The sequence below is a fragment of the Neopsephotus bourkii genome, unplaced genomic scaffold (assembly GCF_033783945.1).
Source record: "Neopsephotus bourkii isolate Nb327-2 ecotype Australia unplaced genomic scaffold, CSIRO-AGI_Nbou_v1 NB_414, whole genome shotgun sequence".
Lineage (NCBI taxonomy): Eukaryota > Metazoa > Chordata > Aves > Psittaciformes > Psittacidae > Neopsephotus > Neopsephotus bourkii.
The window spans coordinates 884297-909411 of NW_026900918.1; the positions used below are offsets into that span (position 1 = coordinate 884297).

The following is a 25115-nucleotide window of genomic DNA, read 5'->3' on the forward strand; positions in this document are numbered from 1 at the left end:
GATGGCAGCTCTGGAAGGAGCACGTGAGATCCCAGAGCACACATGGGGACAGACTGGGATTGCAGGTGAACAGGAAAGAAAAAACCCTGTGTAAACATCAAAGGGGAGATTGAAATCTGTTGTTGATCACCAGAACAGACACAGTGATGCTGCTGTTCTACCCATTTGTTAGGTGTGACTCTATAGTTAAAGTCTTTCTGTTAAAACCAAAACCTTATTCTTACAAAGCTAATTCTTGTTGGGTGGGGAGGCTGAAGAGGAGCTGTCACACTCTGGAGGAGTCTGGCCAGGTTTTCCCATCCTTTGGTTTCACTCATGTTCATGTTCCCCTCTGAATGATCTGTTCTTTTCTCGCAGGTAACTTTGAGCAGGCCAATGAGGAGCTCAGGGCCATTATCAAAAAGATCTGGAAGCGAACCAGTATGAAGCTCTTGGACCAGGTTATCCCACCTATTGGAGGTGTGTTACCTGATGGTACTTCCCAGAGGGGCAGAACAGCACTTGGTTGAGGTCTCAGCTGCCCTGACAAGTCAGGGCCTTGTGATAGGCAGTATCCTCATGTCGGTTTCCTCCCCTCCAGATGATGAGGTGACAGTGGGCAAATTCTACGCTACTTTCCTCATCCAAGAGCATTTCAGGAAGTTCATGAAGCGCCAGGAGGAGTATTATGGGTACCGGCCCAAGAAGAACCCTGTGGAGATCCAGGTTGGTAGCATTAAGGTGGTGGTGGAGGGGTGACACCCTTCTTGGGGTCTGGCAGCTTGGGAAAGGGAGCTGTGGGAAAGCTTCCCCCAGGGAAGAGGCTCCCTCCAGCTCACAAAGTCCAGGGTGACTTATAAGAGCTGCAATAAACATAAGGACTTCTGGAAATGAGGTGGCCCCATGTGAACCAGTGCTGAACTGGCCATGAGCGCTGAGGGTTACCTGAGTCTCCAGGGTGCAGGTGACTCCAGAAACAAAGAAGATTTTGACTCCCTGCCCTGCTGACTTTGGCTGGAGAAAGGGCTCAGCAGATGCCTTACCAAGACCTGGAAGCCCCCACCACAGACCGGTGTCTGGGCTGAATGCTGCTCATCCAGGCCCTTCTCCATTCCTAGGATCTTCTCTCTTTCCCCATCTTAGCAGTGTCGTGGATAGTTCTGTGTGCCTGGTGCTTTCTATACCATGTCTCACTGCCTGGTGCTACGTGAGGTGGAGAGGGGTTGACCAGGACCACTGCAGTCAAAGAAGCCTGCACAGTAGCCCTGAAGGATGCTCTCAGGGTGGGATGGGATGTCTCTAGCTTCTAATCCTACAGGGAGGCAATCACTTGTAGAGATAAGAGACCAAAAGTGCAAGGCAAGGAAAAGAGCCAGGCCCCAGATCAGGTATCTCCAGATCAGGGTCAAAGCCACAGCTACCCCTTGGGCATCACCAGTGCAGCTTTTCATCAGGTTGCTCATAGCACACACCTCTGTGGGACAGCATTAGCCTGGGAGTTCTTTCACCAAGCACAGAGCCAGGCAGCTGCAGGGCCACCGATGGCCTGTTCTGGTAGGAGACCATGGCTTACCAGGTGAGCATGTTCCATCATGTTTCCCTCTCCAAAGCCCAAAGTGAGAGGGCTGGTGGGGCCAGGCCACATCCAGCCATGCCTTCTTTTGTCCCCACCAGGCTGGGCTGAGGAGCATTGAAGAAGAAGCTGCTCCTGAAATCCGCCGGGCCATTTCTGGTGACCTGACTGCTGAAGAGGAGCTGGAAAGAGCCATGGTGGAAGCTGCCATGGAGGAAGGGATATACAGGGTGAGTACAGACCTCAGGTCCCATCCAACTAGCTTTTTGGATGTGGCGGTGGTGGGTCAGTACAGCTACCAGCAGCTGCAGGACAGACCACAGAGGTGAACCTCATGAAAGTCAGTGTGGGCTACAAGGATGGATCTGCACTTCTGTCCCCCTGAACATCAGGATATCTTGGTTGATTCATCCTGAGGAACCTGCTCCCTGCCTCAGTTTCCCCTCTCTAAAAGGAGCCTGCAGGGCTGTGCTGAATGTTTACCCATGGTGTGGAAGGCCCCATTCACACCTTCTCACAGGCCAATGCTGGACACCTCAGGTGTCATCAGCACCAGAGCAGGAGCAGTTTCACTTCCCGTTCCCTGGAAGCCTTTGGGAGTGGCAGGGCAGCTGTGGTGTTGCACCTTCTTCTGTCCAGAGGTGCCACTGGCTCTGGCTGTCCCCCGGAGGTGGCAGAATTTGTCATCCCGAGGGCTGGCTCTCATCCCAGTGCTGCTGGTGACCATCACCCCTCAGTGCCTCAGTTTCCCCACCTGGGCAGTGAGGCTTTGGAAACTGTGCACTCTGCAAGGCCTGAGCAGAAAGATGGGCAAAGGGGCTGCTGTTCCCACAGGCATTCCCAAATGTCTCCTCCCATGGGATTCGCCCCAGAGCTCCAGGGCCTCCCCTGATGCCCTCCCTGTTGCTTGCAGAGGACTGGTGGCTTGTTTGGCCAAGTTGACAGCTTCCTGGAGCCCAGCAGCCCCCTGCAGCCACATGTGGCCAGCCAGAGGCCCCTGCAGTTCACAGAGGTGGGCAGCGAGGACCTCGATTCCCCCGTGTTCCTCGATGACTTCCCTCAGGAAGGCAACACCAATGTCAACAACGCCAACAGAAACAGCTGGCTGGAGGGGTAAGGGCTGGGGAGCCTCGTGCGGGCAGAGCTGGGCTGTGCCTGGCAGTTCCCCAAGGGGCTGTGCTCAGTGTTGGTCTTGCCCAGGGCTCTTCATGGATGGGGAAGGTCTGGAGAAGTTTCTGAGTTGCAGACTGGGGGAGGAATGAACTGCTGGCCATGGAAGTGGCTCCATGGACACAGCAGCTTTGTGCTCACAGCCCTTGGGGTGTGAACCAGGGTCCAGGCAAGGGGACAGGAAGAGCAGGCACCCTTTGCTGGTTCCTGTACCCCAGCCTGGCACACCTAGAGGTGTCCCCAGAACATACAGGGTAGCTCCAGGGCTGGTGTAGCTCTGCATGTCAGCATGTGTGACTTCCTACGTACCCTTGTCCTCCCCATCACCCCATGTTGGTGCCATGAGGGTCCGGGTGGACAGCAGGGCTCCAGGGATCACAGAAATGGCCCTTCCCACCAATCTCTGAGTGCCAAAGCCCAGGTAGGGGCCACCAGCACCAGCCTGGCCACACGTACAAGAGACAGGGGTTATCCCACTTCTTGGAATCTCTGCATGGTTCATCTGTCCCAGATGCCCCCACAGCTGCATTTCCCAGCGTGAAGGTGGGGAGAGCTGGGGTCGGTACATGGTCCCTGCTCAGGCTGACCCCCTTGCTGCCCTTGCCAGGATGGAGTACGAGGATGAGGTGCTGAGGAGGACAGTGCCAGCAGCACCCAAGCATCCAGTGCGGGGTGAGTTTCAGCATCGTTCCTCTTCTGGGATCTGGACTAGCCCAAAGGGCAGTGTAGGGGGTGATGGCAGCAGCCCCCAACAACTTGGAGGTTAGCTGAGAGGCCCAAGCACAGCAAGACCTCCCTGGGAAGCTCCATGGGACCCTCCTTCCACCTTTTCACCCTCCAGGGTGACAGAACATGGAGCCAGTGCTTAGGCTGGGGGAGGACCGGCCACCCCTGGGCAGCAGGGCCACAAGATTGTCTTCCAGGGACTTCTCCTTCCCAACCATGAGGAGGCGGCAAAGGGCAGAGGGCAGGCGCTGGACTTCAACTCATCCAAAACCCCGAAACCCCTTAGTTACTACATCCCCAGCTCTGGGTGGCAGTGGTGTCCTTGTTCTTGTGCCCATCTGATATCCCCTCCTTTCCCTCTCCCAGAGTGCAACCGCCCCTCACCCATGGGAAAGCTGCAGCAGAGACCAAGCAGGAGGCGAGGAGAGGTCACCTCTGGGAGTCACCCATCAGGCCTGCCCTTTCTCCCGCAGGAGGTAAAGAGGACAGTGTATATCAAGACAGCAATGGGGACATGGATGAACGTCACTCCTCTCCTGGGAAAGGCTGTCACAGACATACTGGGGAGGAGCCACTCTCTAGGGCTCCCCACCATGAAACCAGCTTTGCTGGAGCTTTCCTTTCTCACTAGCATTGGGAAGGAGCTGGGCCCCCATCACAGGGTGCTCATCCAAGCAGGCACAGCTTAATGCACCATCTCTTGGCTGCTCCAGAGCCAGGGAGAAAAAGGGGGTGCATCAGGTTTGCTCCCACGCTGCCCTGACTGCCCTTGGCTGGTGTGGGAGTGGGGACAATACCTACAGCCCCCCCATGAACATGAGCGAGATCTTCCACGGGCATTGTCCAAGCCCAGGCTGCAGCTGTTTGCTCCTCTCACCCAGCAGCCCGGAGAGGATGACACAGTGACAGGAGCGGCGTCCAGCTCAGAGCACCAGTGGGGTGAAAGCAGTGACCCGAGTGCATCCTCCACCCCCGCCATCACCTTCCTCATTCAGGAGGTAAGGCAGGGGCAGTGGGAAAGGCAGGGATGAAAGGGGCTGGCAGGGGTGCCAGGCTCATACCAAGCTGGGAGGTTGCACGAGCAAAGCTTACCTATGAGGGTGAGCACAGAGGGCAGCAAGCACGTGAGGTGAGGGTGGGTTGTGTGCAGCCAGGGACACCTCTACAGACTGAGGACACATCAGGCTCTGATCCCATCCTCTGCTGCAGGCTCTGATCTCCGGGGGCCTCACAGCTCTGGCCCATGACCCAACCTTTGTAGCAGTGACGAGGGCTGAGATGGCAGCCAGCAGCCAACTGGAGGTGGATGAAGTGGAGAAAGCAGCTGTGGAACTGCTAAAGGGAAGAGAAACACTTCAGGGTACAAAAGCTAGCTCTGCCCCTCGGGGCACCTCAGTCACATCACCAGCCAGCTCCCCAGGGCTCAAAGCAGCCCCTTCCCAAAAGACCGTTGCTGTCACTCACCTGTGATCCACAAGCACACATGGTCCCTTCGGAAGCTTGCAGGGGGTTATTGGAGCAATGGCACACTGCTCCCCCTCTGCCTGGGGTCCTGGTGGGCTCTGTCCTGCAGGAGGACTTTGGGGCCAGGTCTCCAGGATGTTGGTGCAGGACAGGACAATACTGTGCCAGCAGGGTCTTGCAAGAGCTGGACAGGTCATTAAAGTGTTCCTGCTGTGTGACTCTGTGTATCCCCCTTGTCCCCTCCTTCTTCAGCCACCCTGCCTGCACAGCCTGTGCCTAGCCCTGCCTAGGAAGGGGAGCTACAAACGTGAGAACCAGAGCTGGCAGCAATTCATGGGGCAGCCTCCAGTCCCCATGTGCAGGGAGGTCTGTCCCTACTCCGTAGTGCTCATGTCATGACTGTCAACAAGGCATTTTAAGAGCAGTAGCAAGCTCTGGAGGGGTCTCCTGGTATCTATTTCAGCAGCTGGACCCAGCATCCTTATGCCTCTGCTGGAGCCTGTTTCTCCTCCTTGCAGCCAAGGAGGACTTGGGCAGATGCTGGAAGCATCTTCCAGGCATGAAGCCCAGGGGCTCCCATCTGGGTATGGGGCAGAGGCATAAGAGCATGTCCAGGTCAGTGCAGTGGCCTTGGGTCTAACCAAGGGGAGAGTTGGCCACTGCAGTGTGATTTGTGTCACCAGATATCTCTAAACACCACTCTTGGGCTTGGGCACCCACTGATGAGCCCTGCCCCCAGGAGGGTCTCACGCATCTTCCAGACAACTCCACTGCTTTGCAAGGGACAGGCCAGAGATGCCAAGGGGAGCACAGCCCTTGACCAGAGCTGCCTACACACTGTCCATTATGTCTGTTAGCGAGTAGCAACTGAGGTTATTCCTCTCTGGGAATAAGTCTCCCATGGGGTTTTGCTTTACAGACCTCAGTGGCCCAGGCACTGAGCACTGGGGCAGCCCCATCTCCCCAGGCCATCTCTTTGCTGGGATCTTGCTCTAGAGGCTCCCCAGCCCAGCCAAACTGGGAAATGCATGTCTCTTTCTTGCCTAATATATATTAAAATGCAGCAAAGTGATGGGTCCTGGGGGAGGTGTGAATCAATGGAGCCTGCCTGCTTTCCAGCAGGGCATTTATTTGTTAACTTAATAGAAGGGAAATGGCTGTTGCTGAGCTCCAGCTGCAGCCTGCGTGCCTTGTGCAGGGAACATGGCAAGGCTGAGAGCTTTCCCCTGAGGGGATCCAGGCAATCAGCAGGGATAGGGTAGGAGTAGCCCATATGGGACTATAAAAGGTGAGCGAGTCCTGCTGATCACTCCGTGACTCTCCAGTCTACAGATCAGCTGATGGATGGGAACTGGGGAGTCCCCGTTGGTGTGATAATGCTGCGGGTGCACTGCTGTGGTCGCGATTGGCACGTGTTGTTCTTCAACCTTCAGCAACCCCACAACAGAAGGATCCTCTGAGAGACCCGGCAAGGTGGACAGCTGCTCAATTTCCTCAGTCTCCAAAGCAGCAGTACCAAAACCCCATTGGTACCCTTTGGGGTCTTTGAAGCACCCTCTCCTGAGGTAGTCTATGCCAAGGATGCGTGGACCCTCTGGACCAGTCACAATGGGGTGCTTTTGTCACTCGTTCCCAGTTAAGCTGATTCCAGCCTCCAGTACAGTCAGCTGCTGGGATCCTCCTGTCACTCCAGAAATACAAATGGGTTGACAGCTTGATTCCATCAGGGTACACTGTGCACCGGTATCTACCAGAACCTTATACTTCTGTGGGACTGATGTGCCAGGCCATCTGATCCACACAGTCCAGTAAATCCGATTGTCCCTCTCCTCCACCTGGCTGGAGGCAGGGCCCCTCTAATAGTCATCATAAGATTCTCCACTTAGGTCTTGTAGAAAGGGATTAGAATCCCTTATCACAGGCGTTGGAGTAAAAGCAGCTCTTTCACTCCATCTGGGAAGCTGCTCACTCAAGAATGGAGCAGCATCTTTCATAGGATGATCATCCTTGACCTTTGTTCTCCTCTTCAATTCACGCACCCGTTCCTCCAAAGCTGAGGTAGGTTTTCCATCCCACTTTCTCATGTCTTCTCCATGATCCTGCAGGAAAAACCATAGGGTGGCCTGTGGCACGTACCTCCTATATGTTTTCTTTTGGGCAATAGGGCGCTTTCTGCTAATAGCTGAGATGGGGGTGGTACATGTGGGGAGCTGGACAGATCGGATAGATCATCTCTCAATTGTTTGAACTCCTGGGACAGTTTTTCCACAGCTGAAATGATGGAAGGGGTGAGATTGTCTCTCCAAGGCAGGTGGTTGCTCTCCAGGGATTCCAAACACAGAGGGTGACACTAGGGTGGGGACACACAGCAGTTTCTCTGCACCCTCTCCTGGGGCTTGGAGCTGCACCGGGCTGATTTGCCCCAAACTGGGATCTGGTGGGTGTTTCTTGCATTAATTTCTAGCTGAACTGGGGGACAGATCTGTTTTGTGACACAAGGGTGCCAGCAGGAAGATAAGGCCAGAACCACCATGCCATGATGAGCAGGCCTCTCTGCCTGGAGCTTTGATGGGGAAGGGTCCTGAGCTGCTCTCTGGTACAGCCTGATAGAGCCCTGGCACAGCCCTGGTACAGCCCCAGTATGGCCCAGAACAGCCTGGTACAGCCCTATACAGCTCAGTACAGCCTGGAACACCCTGGCACAACACACGGTATGGCCCAGTACTGCCTTGTACAGCCCAGAACACCCCGCCACACTCCTGGTACAGCCCAGTACAGTCTGGTAGAGCCCTGGCACAGCCCCATAGCCCAGCACACCCCCCGTACTGCTCGGTACAGCCCTCAACAGTCCTGTAGTGCCCAGCACATCCCTGGAACAGCCCAGTGCAGCTCTGCACAGTCTGGTGTGCCCTGGCACAGCCCCGGCACAGCCCCGGCACAGCCCCGGCACAGCCCGGCACAGCCCGGTGCAGCGCGGTACGGCCCGAAGAGCCCTGCACGGCGCCGGCGCAGCTCTGCAGAGCCGCGGTCCGCCCGGCAGGGGGCAGCAGGGCCCGGCGGGTGAGCGCGGTGAATGAGGCGCAACGTGAATGAGAGCGAGAGCGTGAGAGCCAGCGCGTGCGCGTGTGTGCGCGCGCTCGCGCCGTTTCCCCCGCGCGTCCGCGATCCGGAGGGGGGAGGGGGGGGGCGTGTCAGCCCCGCCCCGCCCCTCACCTGGGGCCGCTCCCCCCCCGGCCCCCCCGGTCCCGTCCCCCCTCTCTCAGCGCCGCGGATGCTCTCGGGCAGCGGCGGCCGCGGTGCCCGGCTCGCGGGGCCATGGCGGCTCCGGACAGCTGCGTGAAGGTGGCCGTGAGGTGAGCGCGGGGCTGCAGCTGCGGGTGCTGGGCGCGGGGGGTTGCGGGTGCCCGACTCGGTGCTGCCCAGCCCCCGGGCACGGCGTCTCCCCCACCGGGGTCGGGTTTTGCCTCCCCAGTCCCACCGTTATCCTGCCCGCTCCGCATCGCTCTGGGGCTGCCGCTCGCCGCTCCGCTGGCGGTGCCCTTTCAGCCCCTTCCCTGAGGCCGGGGGGGGAGCGGGGGGGGTGACCCAGAAGTCCCCGACCCCTTCACCTGCAGAGCTGCTGTCAGCGTTTGCAGCTCGGCAGCCCCGGGCTGTGTCGCGTGTGAATTCGGTCCCCTCTGGTGTCGGGCGAGATAAGGGAGATGTGAGGGGGGTCCTTCCTCCCCTTCCCGAGGTGTTGGGGAGCGATGCGGCATCCCTGTGTCCTTTGTGCTGACTTTGGGCTGGGAACAATGCGCCTTCCGCATCGTGCACCTCGATGAAGGACCTGCCGGCAGCATCTCCTTCACGCGTGGGCTCGGAGGGCAGCTGGAGGGGGGCGGGGGGGGGAAGCTCACGCATCGCCTGCAGAGCCCCACGGGCTGTGCTGAGACCGGGGGGGCTCTTTGTTAGCGCCGTGCCAGGCTGGGTGTATTCTGTGCACAGCCGCTGGGGTCCCGCAGACCGGCGGCGTTTCGCTCCTCTCTGCCCCAAGAGGAAGGAGCCCCCGGGGGAAGGAGGGGGGGGTCCGAACCCACGGGAGAGGGGGCCCCGTCACGGCCGAAGCTGCTTGAGGAAGGGACCGTGCGGCTTCCCCTGCTCGCACCGCGCCTGGTCCTGGTTCAGCCGCGTCTTCCGGACAAGCGTGAGCTGAGCCCAGCCCGGCCTCGGCACCCCGAGACCCAGAGCACGGTGTCGGCGTGGGGCTGGCCGGGGGCAGGACCGCGGGGTCACGGTTCGGTAGGACCAGGTCCGCACCGTGACACCGACCCCCCCGCCGGGCTGTGCCTGCCTTGTCCCGCAGCATGGGGCTGGGGGTGACCTGGGCTGGAGCCTGTCCCCTCACCCACACCCCTGATGGCACGAGGCAGATTGGGGTGCTGCTGCCAGGCTGCAGGGGGCTGCCTTAGTCCTCAGAGGAGGATTTGCAGATTCTTGGACCCTGCCTACATGGGTAGAGCGAGAGCACAAAAGATGCTGGGTGCAGCATCAGTGATGGAGGGAGGGAGAGATGGGTGTGTGCGTGTGCATGTCTCTGTGTGTGTGCATGCATGTGTGCATGTCTGTGTGCCTGTGCACACGTGTGTGTGCACCAGGATGCATCCCAGAGCTGCCTGCCTGTCCAGTCTTCCTTGTCTTGGAAGCAGGTGGTGGTTATTTTCTGCCTTGCTCCATTCAAGAGGCTGAGAATCTGGGCCAGGCTGTGGGTTTAAAGGATGGGGGAGCTGCAGGGGAGGTGGCAGTGTCCCCATTGTGTGGCTGCTGCTGGGGTGCCTTTGCAAGGGCAGGGCTGGGCTGTGCCAAGGCAAGGGTGTCCGTGCCAGGACACTGACCTGGGAACTGAGTGATGCCAATGGCAGGAGGTGGAGATTTCCTGCTGGCCAGACTCTTCCCATCTTCCATCCTGCATTTCTGTCCGGATGAAGCCTTTTAACAAAGGCCTGGCTCGAGGCCGGGGCTCCTTTTGCCTGGGAGATGGGGTGGGTGCTGCTGGCCATGGTGGCCATGGAGGCTCTTGCCTCCTGATCCCTTTGGCCTCTGCCAGCAATGGGGTCAAGGACTGTCCCGTACACAGGGAGTGGATCATGACCAGGAGGTGACTTCAGTATGCAGCATTGCAGTGGGGCTGGGGTGCCCATAGCGAGGATATGTAACTGGGGGCACATTCCACTCTCTCCCACCCACTCCTTGAAGGAATGAGCTGGTGTGCTGCAGCCGGTGTGTGCCGAGTACTGGGGCGATGCAGTGGCAAAGGTGAACCGGCAGGACAAAGGAGGAGGGCTGGGAACGGGGAGGCTGCAGACAAAGCAGGCAGGTCGCAGCGTCATGTGGGAAGGTGGCTTCGGATGCTGGGCTGAGTGTGCGAGGACCAAGCTGCTCTCCCTGCGGATCACCCCACCCAAAGGGCTGGTGATGGGTTCCCTCCTTCTCTGGACTAGGAGCAGAGAGGTTTTCCTTTGTGAGAGCGTGTGACATACCACTAGTGGTGGTGTGGAAGTCTCCAAGACACACACACACATCCCCCCCCCCCCAGCAAACCTGTCTGCAGATTCCACCGCCTTCCCCTATCAGAGCATGAAAGAGGTTGAATGCCTCCAGGGTGAGGCACGATACGGATCGAAGCTCCCCTTTTGTTTCTTTATAATACATGAATGTGCCAGCTTGCGCCATTTTTTCAAGGTCTCTGTGCCCATGCTGCTGGTGGAACCTGGGGAAGGGCTGGGGACACTGGGAAGCACTGGGGGCTTCCGAGGGAGGCGTGCTGCTGGGGTTAAGCAGCTGAGTGGTAGGGATGGCCCAGCTGATGTCAAGACACTGAGACCTGTCTCGAGTCCTCACAAGTACTGGCAGGATGGGAGGAGCAGGGACAGGAGCAGAGTGGTGGGACTGTGTTGTCCTTGTGGGTTCTTGCCGGTTCTCTTCACCTGACAGGAGATGCTGTGGCATTTCACTGTGAGCTTCCAGGTTCCCATCTTCTCCTTGGGAAGACCCCCAGCTGCCCCCCTGGGGCTCTGAGTGCTGAGCCACTGACTGGGACATGGGGCTGTTATTTAGGCTTCCTGCATGCCAGGAGTGAAACGGCCAGTACCAGCACTGCAGAGGGAAATGCAGGCCCAGGGGCTGGTACCGGCACCTTGTACCTGCAGCTCCTGCCCCAGCTCCCACCCTCCCTGCAGGCAAGCCCTGCCTTCACTTGCCCATCAGCACTAACAGGAGAGTGCCGGAGCCTGCCAGCTCTGGCTGTGCCCCAGGGAGCGGAAGTGATGGGGCCGAGCATCGCTTGGGTTGGGCGCCCTGCACCCTGTAACGGTCCCAGGCTGGGAGCGGAGTGGGGTGGCCCAGGAGCCCTCACTCCTTGCGGCTTTGGGGGGGAAGGTTCCCTCATGGGCTGGGGAAGGCGATGAGTGCTGTCTCCTTCTGTAGGTGACCTTCAAATGGGTGAAGGAGTTTGGCACTTCCGCTCTCATGCCCTGCTTCCAGGAGCACAGCATCTATTGGAGGCTTGTGCTTCCCCTTGAGCCTCAGCAGCACCCATCCCTGCAGCACCCAGCTCAGAGCACCCATCCCTGCAGCACCCAGGCTCGCAGTTGGGTGCTGTCTGCTCACAGCCACAGCGAGCTGGGGGGAGCGGTGCTCCCTGTGCTCATTGCAGGAGGTGGAGCTCAGCCCCATTGTGAGTGGGTGGTTTTGCTGTGTCAGGAAGGCTGATGGTATTGACCCAGAAGCCATTAAACTCCATCAGCAGGGGATGTCTGAGGAGCCGGACTGGCTGCAGAGCTGATACCTGAGGACACTTTCAAACCATAGAGAAAGGGGCACCCCCGGAGCTGTCTGCAGCACCCAGCACGTCTGCCTGGCTGCGGAGACTCAGGAAATGGAGCTTGTGAAATTGGGGAAGGAAGTTGAGTCGGATTTCAAGTTTATTTAAACCCTGCATCCCCCAGTGCTCTGCTGCTCTCATAAACACTCCTGCCATGATGCTCTTCCTTACACATGGGCAGCCCGGCTGCTGTCCTGTGGAGTTTCTCCCACCTCCTTCTTGGAAAGAAGGATTGGCTGTGCCACTTTAGGATGGGACAGACTCACACGCCCATTGCCACGTGCCCTAGTGGGTCTTCGCTCAGTGGGAACATGCTGGCAAAGGCCATGTGCTGGGAACAGCATTCTGGCATCTTTGCTGTCACATAGCCAGGGCATATATCCTTAGATCCAACCTGAACTGCCCCTGTTTCAGTCTGAACCCATCACCCCTTGTCCTGTCACTGCAGTCCCTGAAGAGTCCCTCTGCAGCATCCTTGTAGCCCCCTTCAGACACTGGAAGCTGCTCTGAGGTCCCCATGCAGCTTCTCTTCTCCAGGCTGAACAGCCCCAGTGTTCTCAGCCTGGCTCCACACAGGAGCTGCTCCAGCCCCCGAGCATCCTCATGGCCTCCTCTGGCCTTGCTCCAACAGCTCCATGTCCTTATGCTGGGGACACAGGCACTGCACAGTGCTGCAAGTGGGGTCTCACAAGAGCAGAGTCCTCTGCCTCCACCCAGGGCAGCTCAGCCCGAGCAGTGAGGGTCTCCCATGTCCTGTGGCTGCTCTTTGGTTTACTTTGGGGCTTCGCAGGCCCAGAGATTGAGAGCCAAGACTTACTCTTGGTTCCCAGTGGGAATGGTTAAACTGGGCTCCCTGATGTGGAGAGAGATGCAGGGGGCTGTTGTGGGTAAGACGCCTCAGGGTCTCTGATGGAAGTGCTGAGCCCAGGTTTGTGAGCACAAAGGGTTTTTCTGTGCCTGGCTTCAATCAGTCATGAGCTCACTGGCTCTTACAGTGGGGATGGTAGAAAGGGGTTGGAGATCTTCATCCTGGTCCCCATCCTCCAAGGGAGGAGCAGGGCTGCACCCTGCAGTCCCAGGCAGATCTGCCGTTGCCCGAGACACCGCTCTGAGCAAGGCAGCTTCAGACATCACCCATCATCAAGGGGTTTAAATACGTGATGCCATGAGGTCTCAGAACTTGGGATGCTGGGGCCGTCTCTGAGCCCGAGGAAGGAGCCAGCTGAAGCTTTCCTGCACCAGCAGTGAAACTGGGGGCAGGAGGAATACTGCAGGAGGTGAAGCCCCAGGCAGAGCTGTTGGGAACATGGCTCCTGGTCCCCCGAGAGGGAAGGTGATCCCCCTGCTGAGCCTTGTCCTGCTGTTCCTGCTGGGAAAGGGGGGCTGGCCCCGGGCGTCCCAAGGGGCTGTTTCCTGCCAGAGGCTGTCAAAACAGTCCCAGTATTTGTTAAACAGGCAGCAGGGTTGGGATGTGGTGGATCGTGAGGGCAGCTGCCACGGGTCTCTGCTGCAGCAGATGCTGTGGGGTGATGCCGATGGAAGGGCAGGTCACAGGCCTTCTGCCACCCCTTCCCTCTGGGCAGACCAGGAACTGGTTCAATGGTGCCCTGGCGTGCCCCGGTGTCCCTGCTATGAGGCCAGGGATGTCTGTGAGCTCCATCTCGCCCAGCACCTCCCCCTCAGCCCTGCTCCATGCGGATGTGAACTGTTGCCAGCCCCATTTCTCAGTGAGGGTTTGGGGCTGAGCCCCAGGGATCCCAGTGAAATCCCTGCTCCTCCCTGCAGCTCCCTGGGGCCAGCACATAGCAGGCAAGTTTCTTGTCACAGTTTGCTGTAGCTGAGCCTGGCCTCAAGCTCCCCTCTCCCATGGTGCCCCCCTGGGGCTGGGATCACCCCCCCCCACCCCATTGCCTGTCTCCAGCTGCTGGTGTTTGCCTCTGGGGTGTCCTGGGGTGGCTCTGCAGCCCCCCTCCAGGCTCTGGGTCTGTTCTCCCACTGTCACCAGCCCCATGGCACCAAGGGCAAAGCTCTGGAGAGCTGGGGCAGCACAAGGGGCATTCCTGTTCCCCTGCCCCTGCTGCAGCCAGAGCCCCACAGGCTTGCAGCCTCCTCCCTGGAGAGCAGCGCAGCCTGAGCTTTAGCACCAGGCACAGAACTGCCTCTGACCTCTTCCTTCCTCCTCTGCCACAGCCTGGAGCCCATCTGAGTGCTGGAGCCAAGAAATGGGCTGGGGGGAGAGGGATGGGGGTGCTGGGGCAGAAGCCTTGGTGGGGCAGGGTGGGATGCGCCGGGTCTGTTCATCACCAGAAGTTGCCCGGGTTCTGTGATGGCACATTCCACTCTGTGAGGTTCTGTGAGCTGCATTGGTTGTTTCTGAGCTTCCCAAATAACCTGTTGGCAGAGCCCTGTGGGTGTGCTGCTTGGGTGGCAGGAGTGGGATGCCTCCATTCCTGCACTGCTATGGGAGGAGATGAGCGATGCTGGAGCCGGGCTCCTGGTCCTCTCCAAGCACTGAGCATGGGCACTTTCCCAGTCCGGTGACACAGGGTTGGGAGGCACAACTTGGCCCTTTCCTGTGGTAGGAGGGGGCATCTCTCGGGCCATGTTGCTCTGCTCATCTGTTATCTCACACTGAGCCTGGGTGAGCGGAAAACACATTTGTTCCCTTCCCAGCCGCGGGACCAGGTTTGTTTCTGGGTGCTCCATGCCCATCCTGCCAGCCAAGGACTTGGGGCTTTAGTTATTTATTGGGGGGGGGGGGGGTATGGGGTGGAGAAATACCTTGTTTGTGCCACCCTCAATCCTGTCTTGCAGGCAGGTTTCTCCAGATGTCCCCCATGGGCTCTGAGGTTGCAGCATCTTCTGCTAAGATCGCATTGTTCTCCCAATGGCAATTGGAGTGCACTGGGGTGGCTGGGAAAGCCTTATCTCCAGCATGGATGCACCAGTACTGAGGTGGAACTGGGACATCTGGATCTCACAGGGGTATCTAGGAAGGAGAGAGACCCTGTGGGTGTGATTCACTGGCTTGGGAGGCAGTGGGAGCTTCAGTACTGGGGTGCAGAACTGGGAGGGCGAGTATGACTATCTGTGGCTTCTCTGTGCCCCTGCAAGGTACCGATGGCCAGTATCTCCTGCTGGGTGATGGTTTCCTGTAGCTGCTGGTACTGCTGCTGAGCTGGTGGTTTTGTGTCTGTTTTCACCTGCTGGGGGGTGCATTGAGTTGCAGATGCTGCCATACATACATTTCCTTCCACCACCCACCTTGCCTGTGGTGTGGGGCTCTGTATCCCTTTGTTGGTGATTGTCTTTGCTCTGTGATTTTCAAGCATCTCCATGGCGTTTCCCAGCCTCTTCTCTAGGGCAGGTCCAGCGTGGAGCCGGTGGCATCACCAGTCATTTATGGGGGTGAAGGAGCTGTCCAGGAAGATCCCAAACTCAGTCCATCCACTCATGTGCCCCTCCAGACAGGGTAAAGCATGATCCCGTGCTTCCCCCAGGCCCTGCTGGTGTCTACCTGCTGCTTTGGGGTGGGTGTCCCCGGTGCCCATCCCGGAGCTGGTGGCATGTCCCCTGCCCCTGACCTGGGGTCATTCTCGGTGCAGAGCAGATGGTGCGCCCCGGTGCCAGTGTGCTCCTGCCAGAGCTAATGAGCAGCACATGCTGCTGCCGTGCCCTGACTTAAAGGTTTCCCTAAGCCTGGGAAAGCTGGAGAATTAGGGGGTGGGGGCAGGGGATTTGCCTGCAAGGCAGCAGGTTGGGCAGCCAGGAGCTGGACACATCCAGCACATCTATGCAGAGGATCCATACTGGGGTCATACAGGTGGGATCTAAGGCAGAAGCTCTTCCCTGTGAGGGTGCTGAGGCGCTGGCACAGGGTGCCCAGAGAAGCTGTGGCTGCCCCATCCCTGGCAGTGCTCAAGGCCAGGTTGGACACAGGGGCTTGGAGCAAGCTGCTCCAGTGGAAGGGGTCCCTGCCTGTGGGAGGGGTTGGGGCTGGAGGAGCTTTAATGTCTCCTCCAGCACAAACCAGCCTGGGATGGGATGTACATCCCAGCTCTGTGAGGACCTGCCTATCTCCAGACTGCCAACGAGCTTCATCTTGCCCCTGGTGCTGGTCGGGCAGCGCTGGCCATAGCACCCTCTGCTCCGGTGGGTTTGGGCTGAAGCACAGGCAGTGATCCTGTGGCACGTGTGGGTCCACAGGCAGGCTGAGCCTGGTGCCTGCCGGTGTTGTGCTCATTCCTGCTTGGATGTGGTTTGCTATATCTCTTAATCGGAGCATTTACTGACCAGACCTGGCGGTCCCCAGGGAGCCTTATTCAATTTTCCCTGATTGCTGAGCCGCTTCCCTGCTGTGGTAATTAAATGCTTAACTTTGGCTTGACTCGGGGACAAAGCAACCCGTATGCAAACAGGCACCAACCCCCTCTCCTGGGACCCCATGCTTGGGCAGGGAACGGGGCTGGGGGCATCCCTTCTTGAGCAAGGGGGCTGATCCCACCCACGATCAAGCCCCACTGAGCTTGTCTGCTGGTGAGGACAGACTACCCCCGCTTGCTGTGCGGGCCTGGATACATGGGAAAACCTGGAGCACTTGGCTCTGATCTAACCCTGATGATGTTGGCAGCACCCACAACGCTGCTTGGCCAGGTTGAGTACCCCGCACACCACCGCACTGCACTGCCTGTGCCGCACACTGGCTTGCCAGTTGGGTCTGCAGTGCCTGGGTTGTCCTTGAGTGATAGGTTGTCCTAGGGGAGCACACAGTGGTGTTAGAGCTGCTCTCCTCCTGGTTGCCCTGTGCTGCTGGGCAGCAGCAAAGCCTGGAGTGCCGGTTTGGGCATAGGAGAGCAAAGCATGGGGGGAGCAGAGAGCGCAGTGAGGCTGGCAGAGGGGCTCCATGGGAGCCTGGGGTGCCTTGCGGATGCTCCTGCAACTCTTATGCTGGGCAGGCTGGAGGGAGTGTGAGCAGGGTGAATGGGGGTGACACAGGGAGTGGGGATGGGGCAATAGGGGGAGCAGGGATGGGAGCAGGGTGAATGCAGGTGATGTGGCTCAAACATGGGTAATATAGGGATGGGAGGAGAGACCTCACAGAAGCTTCCAGTATCTGAAGGGGGCTACAAGGATGCTGGGGAGGGACTCTTCATCAGGGACTGCAGCGATAGGACAAGGGGTGATGGGTTCAGACTGAAACAGGGGAAGTTCAGGTTGGATCTAAGGCAGAAGCTCTTCCCTGTGAGGGTGCTGAGGCGCTGGCACAGGGTGCCCAGAGAAGCTGTGGCTGCCCCATCCCTGGCAGTGCTCAAGGCCAGGTTGGACACAGGGGCTTGGAGCAAGCTGCTCCAGTGGAAGGGGTCCCTGCCTGTGGTTGATCTTAAGGTTTTTTCCCACCCAAACCATTCCATTATTCTATGAATGCAAAGTCATGTGGGCAGGAGAACTGGGGTGAACATGGGTGATAGAGGAGCAGGGTGACTGCAGGGACTGGGAATGGCAGCAGAATGAATACAGGCAGTGTGGGGAGCATTGCAAGGTACTGCCTAGGCTTGCCCAGCACTAGTGTCCTGGCAGGCATATCCCCAGCAGCCAGCCATGGCTGATGGGCTCTGCCAGCTCCGACCTCAGCCAGCCTGCCCCAGAGAGGTACCCGCAGCTGGGCAGTGTCCCAGCCCCTCACCTTGCCTCTCTGGAGACAGGGTAGATGAGAGCAAGCGGCTTCCGCCCTCTGGGGCCTGGCACAGAAAGGAAAAACACCATAGAGCTCTTCTACCTGCCTATCCCTGGCTCTCTGGCTTGGCTCCATGGGAATCTAGCCCTGCCTGGCTGGTTTTCCATGGCTCTGGTCTCGGGAGGGGAGGCGAATGGCTCCTTGCGGGACACAGGCAGCCACACTCCCTCCCAGAGTGGTCTTGGAGGGATGGGATCCTGCCCTGTCCCAGCTGTGGCTGTGTCTCAGCAGGCTGATACAGCCTCAGGAGAGCCTGGCTGTGGATGCAGGCAGGTTGCTGGGGTGGTGGTGGTGGTGTGACTGGCACCATGGCAGAAGGGCTATAGGAGTGTGCTGCCACAGCACTGGCAAAGTGCTGGAGGGCAAAGGATGCCCTGGAGCCCCCTAGGGTTGCCATAGCAGTGGGCTGGGAGGGGGGAAACTGAATCAGTCAAGGGGACAGGACATGAACCCCGCAGCCCACGTCAGCTGAATTGTGCCATCCAGCACAAGGAAAGTCTCCCATAACCACACAGGGAGGACTGGATGGTGCCTTGGTGGATGCAGCCTTCATGAGGGGATACTGGCTGTGCCCAGCGTGCTGAACCTCACCCACTCCGCTGCTTGCAGGGCTTAAGATGCTGGAATGGGCAGGTCTCTCCCTGAGCTGACCCTGTAAGGGCTGCCTGTGGGAGCTGGCTGCCCTGCGGTGCCCATCCAGTGCTTGGCTCCCAGCCTTGCTTGGTTTCTCCCCCTTCCCTGGCCAAACGCTGGCATAAGGCAGCAGCACTGAACAACCCAGGCTTTGTGCTCGCCCGTGTGCCCACAGCAGCTCCCTGCCCCTTAGGGTGCAGGATCCGCTCCCCCCTTCCTCCCAGATGCTCTGGCGCCCTGGCAGCTCCACCATGGAGACGCTGCTTTCACAGCCTGCCAGGGACGGGAAGGAGCGATGGAGAGGCTCCAGCTGAGGCTCCCTTTGTGTCCCCATGCAGTTGTGGGCTCTCCCTGGCACACACATTGCTGCTCATGCTGCTGGGTTTGGATGCTGATGCAGGAGCAGGCTCCTGCTGTGCCACTCAGCATCATTCTGTGAGAGCTGTCAGTTTGGGAAGGAGCAGTGTCCACCCCTACCTGTACCTCTGTCTCTATCTGTGTGTCCTTCTGCCTCCCAATCCTGTGTATCTGTGTGGGAAGCAGCCACATCTGCTTGCCTGGAGCACTCGGCCAGGACCATGCTGCTCTGTCCTGGGTACTGGTCCCTTGTCACTGTCCCTTCACGGTGAGCTGAGCATGCAGGGGGTGGAGGTGGCGGCCAGGCTCATGGTGCCACTGTGGTCTCACCAGCTCTCTCCTCCCTGGCTGTGGTGTCTGTTCTGATGTTGGTTTATCAGCACAGGCAGGACGGAGGTGGGACTGGCACTGCTCATCTTGCTGGCCCAAGGATAACCTGTGTCCTTCCCATGCCGGCTTCAGGCAGTCCTCTTGTGCCAGCATGGGGATGGCCAGGCACAGGCTGCCTGTGTCATGGGTTCCAGGGCATCAGCCAGACCCTCTATGGGTGTCTCAGCCCTTTAGGACTCAGATGGTGACTTTATGATTTCTAAAGTTGCTGATCTTTGTAGCAGAGGAGAGAAACTGAGGCAGAGCATGGCAGGCGCTGCCAGGTCCCCCAGTGTCACCTGGTGGGATTGAGGACAGGGCCACCAAGACAGCCCTTGCTAGCTCTGCTGATGTTTGTATCACGTTTGGCTGGAAAGCTGCCCAGTGGAAAAGAACCTGAGGGTATTGGTTGATAACTGCTTGAACAGGAGCAGCTTGTGCCCAGGCAGCCAAGCAGCCCCCAGCATCCTGGCCTGTACCAGCACCAGTGCGGCAGCAGGGCCAGGGCAGGGATTGAGCCCCTGCACTGGGCACTGGTGAGGCCGCACCTTGAATCCTGTGTTCAGCTCTGGGCCCCTCACTACAGGAGAGACCTTGAGGGGCTGGAGCGGGGCCAGAGAAGGGCAGCGGAGCTGGAGCAGGGCCTGGAGCACAGTGTGATGGGGAAGGGCTGAGGGACCTGGGGGGTTCAGTGTGGAGAAGAGAAGGCTCAGGGGGGACCTGATGGCTGCCTCCAACTGCCTGAGAGGAGGATGGAGCCAGGAGGGGCTGGGCTCTGCTCCCAAGGAACAAGGGATGGGACAAGAGGAACCGGCCTCAAGCTGCACCAGGGCAGGGTTAGGTTGAAGATTAGGAAAGCTTAATTCTCTCAAAGAGCTGTCAAGCACTTTAACAGGCTGCCCAGAGCAGTGGTGGAGTCACCGTTCCTTAAGGTATTTAAAAGGCATGCAGATGTGGTACTCAGGGACATGGGTTAATGGTGGCTTTGGCAGTGCTGGGTTAAAAGTTGGACTTGATGATCTTAAAAGTATCTTCCAACCTAAACGATTCTATAATTCTATGTTTGTAGGAGGTATTCTAGTTCCTGAGCATGGCTTGATCTGTATGTGAGCACCCGCCTGGCCCAGCGAGGGTCTCATGTGGCTCAGTGCCCAGCATGGTGATGTTTCTCCTGGGAGGGCAGGGTGTGAGAGAGCTGGGACAGTTGGGTGCCAGGGAGCAGGAGGAGCTGCACTGGCCTAGAGAAACCCTCTGCAACGTCTTGGTGGTCACATACATCTCCTGTGATGCTGCAGGGGATCTGTGCACCATTCCACATGAGGCTGCGGCCACTGGCACACATCTCTGCCCTCCTGCTCTGCTTGTCCTGCTCTTGCAGTGGGGGATCCATAGTATTCCCACACCAGCTGACAGGAGCTTCCAAGAACATCCATCAGTGATGCTCAGCTGATTACCTGAAGAGCAGGCCCCTCTGGGGAGGTTCCCATGTCCCTGGTCCCCCTGGGGAGATGGGATGCATGTTGAGGGCTGGTACATGGCTCCCTGCAGGTCCCCTGGCAGGTGATGGGGTCCCTCAAGTGCTTGGAGCTGGCTGGGCAATGATGTTTAGGGAATGGGAGAGCCATAGATGTTGGCATGTGGACACCATTGGCTCCTGGCCTCAAGGACAGCCCAGCATGGCCGGTCTCTAGCCCATGCTCTATGGAGATCCATGTGTGTACACCCCTGCAGCGCTGCTGCTCACCCTCTCTTCCAGACCCACATTTAACCACCGGGGAGGGGATGAAATGTTCTGCTGAAAACCCTGTTCTCCTTTCTCTGAAGAACTTTCCCAAATTACCGTGGTTCCAGTCTGTTCCCTGCCCATTCCCCGAGGACACTGTCGCTGAGCATGGCTGGGGTGAGGGAGAGGGGGAAGCTCAGAATGTTGTTCAAAAAGCAATTAAAGCTGGGGTTTAATGTTCCTGGAGGAGGGTGGGACCCTGGGAAGGCGACAGGAGCGAGTCTGGGGCCGAGCACATCAGAAGCTGCTTTCTATTGTGGCTGCTGAGCTAAATTTACCCACAGACACCCAGAGCTGTTCCCACGCGCTGGAGAGCCGGGTGCTCGTTCTGCCTCCTGCCCCACGGGGACACCCTGGCCCCCAAACCCGGTGGGGGTTCACAGGCTCATTTGTCTCTTCTGAGCCCTGCTTGCCACCGGCCAGGCTGAGGAGGCTCTTGAGGAGCCCCAATCCACAAAGCGTCTGCTGCGGTCGCTGGCAGGGATGCGGTGCTGCCGGGGATGTGGCTTCCAAGGAATTAATAGCTATGTCTCTGAAGCACCCAGGGAGGGGAGATGTGCAGTCATCAGCTCTAATGAGAGCTGTTTGCCGTGGTGCTTGGCTCTGTGCTCCCTCATTCTACACGAATCCCCTGGGATCAGCCAGCTTCCCACAGCTGGCACATGCACCCAAACCCGGAGCTGCTGCAGGCTGTGCCTGGCTGCTCTGTACTGTTGGGAAGGGGCTCAGTGTGATGGGTGGGAATGCAGAGGGTCACCTGTGCATGCCACCAGAGGCAGGAGCTGGGCACAGCCTCGCCTGTCCCCATCCCATCCACCAAGCCCATGGCTGGGGACAGCTGCTGGGCTGGGCGGTGGTTGGGTTGGGGCGGTTGTTTTGGCTCTGGGACTGTCTCGGCATGGTTTTGCCCTTTGCATTTCAAGCCTTTGGAAGTGCAGTTTGATCTTGTTGCCTCTGAAGTGGGTGCTGCTGGCTGCAGAGCATCCTGCCTGTGCCCTGGCAGTCCCTCTCATGCCTGCTTCTGTGTATCAGTGGGTATCTACGCACAGCCAGTGCTTGCTGCCTCGACAGGGGCATTGCAGTGCATGAGCCAGCATGGCCATGGCCCTGTATGCCCCTGTATGGGCCATATTCAGCTACTGGGGCAAGGGTAGTTTAAGTGGGGGCTGCATGTGATTACCTGCCTGTGCTGTGGTCCCCAGTCCTGCCTGTCACCTCCTCGGCTGCAGAGGTGGATGGTGGCATCACTGGAATGCCCCAGCCCCTTTCCTTGGCCACAAACAGATCAAGGTTGTCACTGGGTGCAGGAGCAGACGCATTCAGTGCTCTCTGCTCCATACTGCAGGCAAAGGTGCGCCCAGTCCCCCGTCTGCAGCAGCCACAGTTCCAGTGTGGGACATTGCTCACATCCTCAGGACCAGGCTCATGTGAGTGAGCCCTGAGGCTGCCCTCAGCCCCCTTCCCTTCTTGCAGGATCCGTCCTCAACTGTCCAAAGAGAAAATAGAGGGATGTCACATCTGCACCTCAGTGACACCCGGAGAGCCCCAGGTGCTATTGGGGAAGGACAAGGCCTTCACCTATGACTTTGTCTTTGACCTGGACACGTGGCAGGAGCAGATCTATACAACGTGTGTTGGCAAGCTCATTGAAGGCTGCTTTGAGGGCTACAATGCCACTGTGCTGGCGTATGGACAGGTATGTGCTCTGCCTGCTTCTTGGGTTCTGGCATGGGCCTTGGGCTCCTCTGCAGCACTGGGTGCTGGGGCTGCTGAGACGGCATCTGCAGAGGTTACAGGTGGTGGGGAGTGGAGGGGACAGAGCTGTTCCTGGGCTGGGCAAGAGAGGGGGCTGGGGCTGGTCTTGGATGGGAGGAGAGGGAGGCAGGGCTGGGGTGGGGGCATAGGAGGTGGTGTGAGAGTGGGGATCAGAGGAGTTTAGCAGAGGCATTTGGGGTGCTGGGGTGGTGATGGGGAGGTGAAAGGTGCCTTGGGCAGAGCTGAGCCTGGGAGAGCCCAGCCAGCTCCCCCCTCGTTGCCTCTTTGCAGACTGGTGCAGGGAAGACGTACACCATGGGCACCGGCTTTGACGTGAACATCTCTGAGGAAGAGCAGGGCATCATCCCGCGGGCCATCAGCCACCTCTTCAGCGGCATTGAGGAGCGCAAGCGCACGGCGCAGAGTCAGGGCAGGGCAGCTCCGGAGTTCAAAGTCAGTGCCCAGTTCCTGGAGGTGGGTGACGGCACATCTGGGTGACACTGCCACCCTCTCCTTTGCCCAGCAGTCGTGTCCTGGCTGCTCCGTGGCTGAGCTGTATCCTACAGCAGGTGTGCTGCCACACAGCAGAGGAGACTCAAAGGAGCTGCCCTCATGATGGCCACGAACGGGGGTGGCACTTTCTTGGCTGAAGGGATCCCCTTCCAGTGGCCCCTTGTCCCTTGGACATTCAGGGGGCTCTAGGCTTGCTTACTCCTGGCTGAGGTTGAGGATAGTGACATATCTGCTTCCCTGGGTCTGTACCAGCATTCCCAGTGAAACAAGTGGAAGAAGTGCCAATCTTGTGGGGATTGGAGGAAGGGCTGCATTATTTCCCATGTCCTTTGCTGCATCTTTGACCTTGAGAATGCTTCATTGCATCCTTTCCCGCCTCTGCTTTGGCCTCTTGATTTCAAAAGGCTCTTCTATTAACTACTTCTTTTCCTGGAGAAGCTTGTCCCTGAAAGCCTCTGGACCTTGTGTGGCTGCAGCAGTCTCCCTGTGGACTGGTTCTGGTGTAAAAGTGCAAAGGAGCTCAAGACAGGAACTGGTTTAAGGCCCTGGTGAGGAAACATTGGGTGGTGTTGAGCTGGTGAGGAACCATTGGGTGGTGTTGAGCCCAAAGCTGGGCTCCTAAACAGACTTCATCTGGTTGGTCTCCTGATCTGGGGTAGAGCCCAGAGGAAACAGGCAGGCAGAGAGAGAGGCCCTGTGCTGGGATTTTGCCTCCATGTGGCTTTGGAGTCCATCACACCTGGGTTCCTCCAGATGTCCGTGGCCTGGAGAGCATAAGTGGTGCCCAAAGGCACCTCCCAGTCTCAGGGGCTGATATCCTCACTGAAGAAATCCTTTCCAACCAGCTTTCCACCTGCAGAACCCTTGCTCACTCCCATTGTGATGTGTGTCTTGCCACATCCTTCCCTCCCCACCACTCAGCCTGTCCAAGCTCCTGGCTGCCTTCCCACATATCCTCATTCTCATGGGCCCCCACTCTGGGGAACCTGTGGGCTGGGATGGAAATGGGTACCATTTCCTGCCTGTACTGAAGTCCTTCTGGGAGATGCACCTTGATTGGGCTTTATCCCTGCTGCAGAGTGCCCTAACCCTGTTGGAACCATGGCATGGTCCTGCCTTCCTGAGCTGTAGAACCAAATACTGGCCTTAAACCCAATGTGTGTCACCTTACCCTATATAACACACTTTCCTTTACCTCTCAGCATCCTGTATCTGCTGTCTAGAAGATTCTTTGCTGTCCAGCTATAGTTTCCCTTGCCTCAGTTTCTCCCTGTACTTTGGGATGCCCCAACAGTGTCTCAGGATGCTGGGTGATCTGGTAGCTGGGGTTTGGACACGTGAGAGATGAATACTGGAAATGGGATGTCTGTGCTGCCTCTGTTCCAGGCCATCCTCAGAAGCATCTCTTCAAACCAAGAGGTCCAGCACAACCCCAGTGACACCTGGGGGTGAAAAAGCAGTGGCCCTGCTTGGGCTCACAGCAGCTGCCATGGGTATTTCCTGGAGCCTTTCTCACTCTTCACCACCTCTGACCTCTGGTGCTTTGGGCTCTCAAAACAGCCTCAGAGATATTTGTTCTGTGACTGCAGTGGAGGATGGGAACAGCTTCCTCTGCTGTGCTTCAAAGCTGCTCATGGTTACACTCCCCAGGCCAGTAGTGCCCAGTGGGACATTATCCGCCCCTGTTACACGTGGGGACCGTAGAAACCTGATGGCCCGGTGGCTAAGGCCATTGAGGCCTGCTGAAAGCCTTGCCTTCTGGTCCACCCTGCAGCATGGACATCAAACCAGGCAACCCAGTGAGGGTTTTGGAGTGATAATGGCTCTCCTGTGCCAGCGTGGGCACATGGCTGCATCAGATGCTGGTTACCAGCTGTGTTGTGCTGGCAGTGGAACAGGAGCTGACCCTGCTGATCCCTGTCCTGTGACTCTCCTCCCAGGAGCAGGCTGTGAGAGCAGGGTTTGAACCCTCAGAGAGCCTGTTTGCCCCTGGGGGAGCCAGGGACAGATCAGCCTGATCCGCTGAGGTGGCCAGGACCCTGTAGTCCTTGTGTCTCCCCGTTCTCTACACAGGGACATAAGTGTGAGAGGGTGACGTGTGGCATTGAGTGGTGGTGGCAGGAGGACAAAAGGGCAGGGGTGTCCCTCTGCCCCAGCATGAGACAGGATGCTGCAGGGTCAAGATACAAATGGGGACATC

The 25115-nt window shown here is 58.3% G+C and overlaps 2 protein-coding genes across 9 annotated transcripts in view; both read left to right on the plus strand.

Annotated features, from left to right (window-relative positions):
- The window catches only part of CACNA1S (calcium voltage-gated channel subunit alpha1 S), a 41614-nt gene extending 36481 nt beyond the window's left edge, over window positions 1-5133 (plus strand). For 2 of the 4 annotated variants that reach the window (XM_061349407.1, XM_061349408.1), the window contains 6 exons: window positions 358-459; window positions 581-705; window positions 1654-1782; window positions 2466-2665; window positions 3330-3394; window positions 3815-4271. In XM_061349407.1, the coding sequence (XP_061205391.1) occupies window positions 358-459; window positions 581-705; window positions 1654-1782; window positions 2466-2665; window positions 3330-3394; window positions 3815-4137 (944 nt within the window). In that variant the 3' untranslated portion in view covers window positions 4138-4271. Of the gene's footprint in view, window positions 1-357; window positions 460-580; window positions 706-1653; window positions 1783-2465; window positions 2666-3329; window positions 3395-3814; window positions 4272-4329; window positions 4447-4657 lie in introns of those variants that run through there. The other 2 variants (XM_061349410.1, XM_061349409.1) reach the window with 2 other exon arrangements.
- Window positions 5134-8167: 3034 nt separating this feature from the next.
- Window positions 8168-25115, plus strand: part of KIF21B (kinesin family member 21B) — a 38201-nt gene continuing 21253 nt past the window's right edge. For all 5 annotated transcript variants that reach the window (XR_009724887.1, XR_009724888.1, XR_009724889.1 and 2 more), the window contains exons 1-3: window positions 8168-8265; window positions 22121-22343; window positions 22694-22876. Coding sequence is in view for 2 of the 5 variants with exons in the window: in XM_061349411.1 (XP_061205395.1) it covers window positions 8228-8265; window positions 22121-22343; window positions 22694-22876 (444 nt within the window). In the remaining 3 variants the exon portion in view is untranslated. The remainder of the gene's footprint in view (window positions 8266-22120; window positions 22344-22693; window positions 22877-25115) is intronic.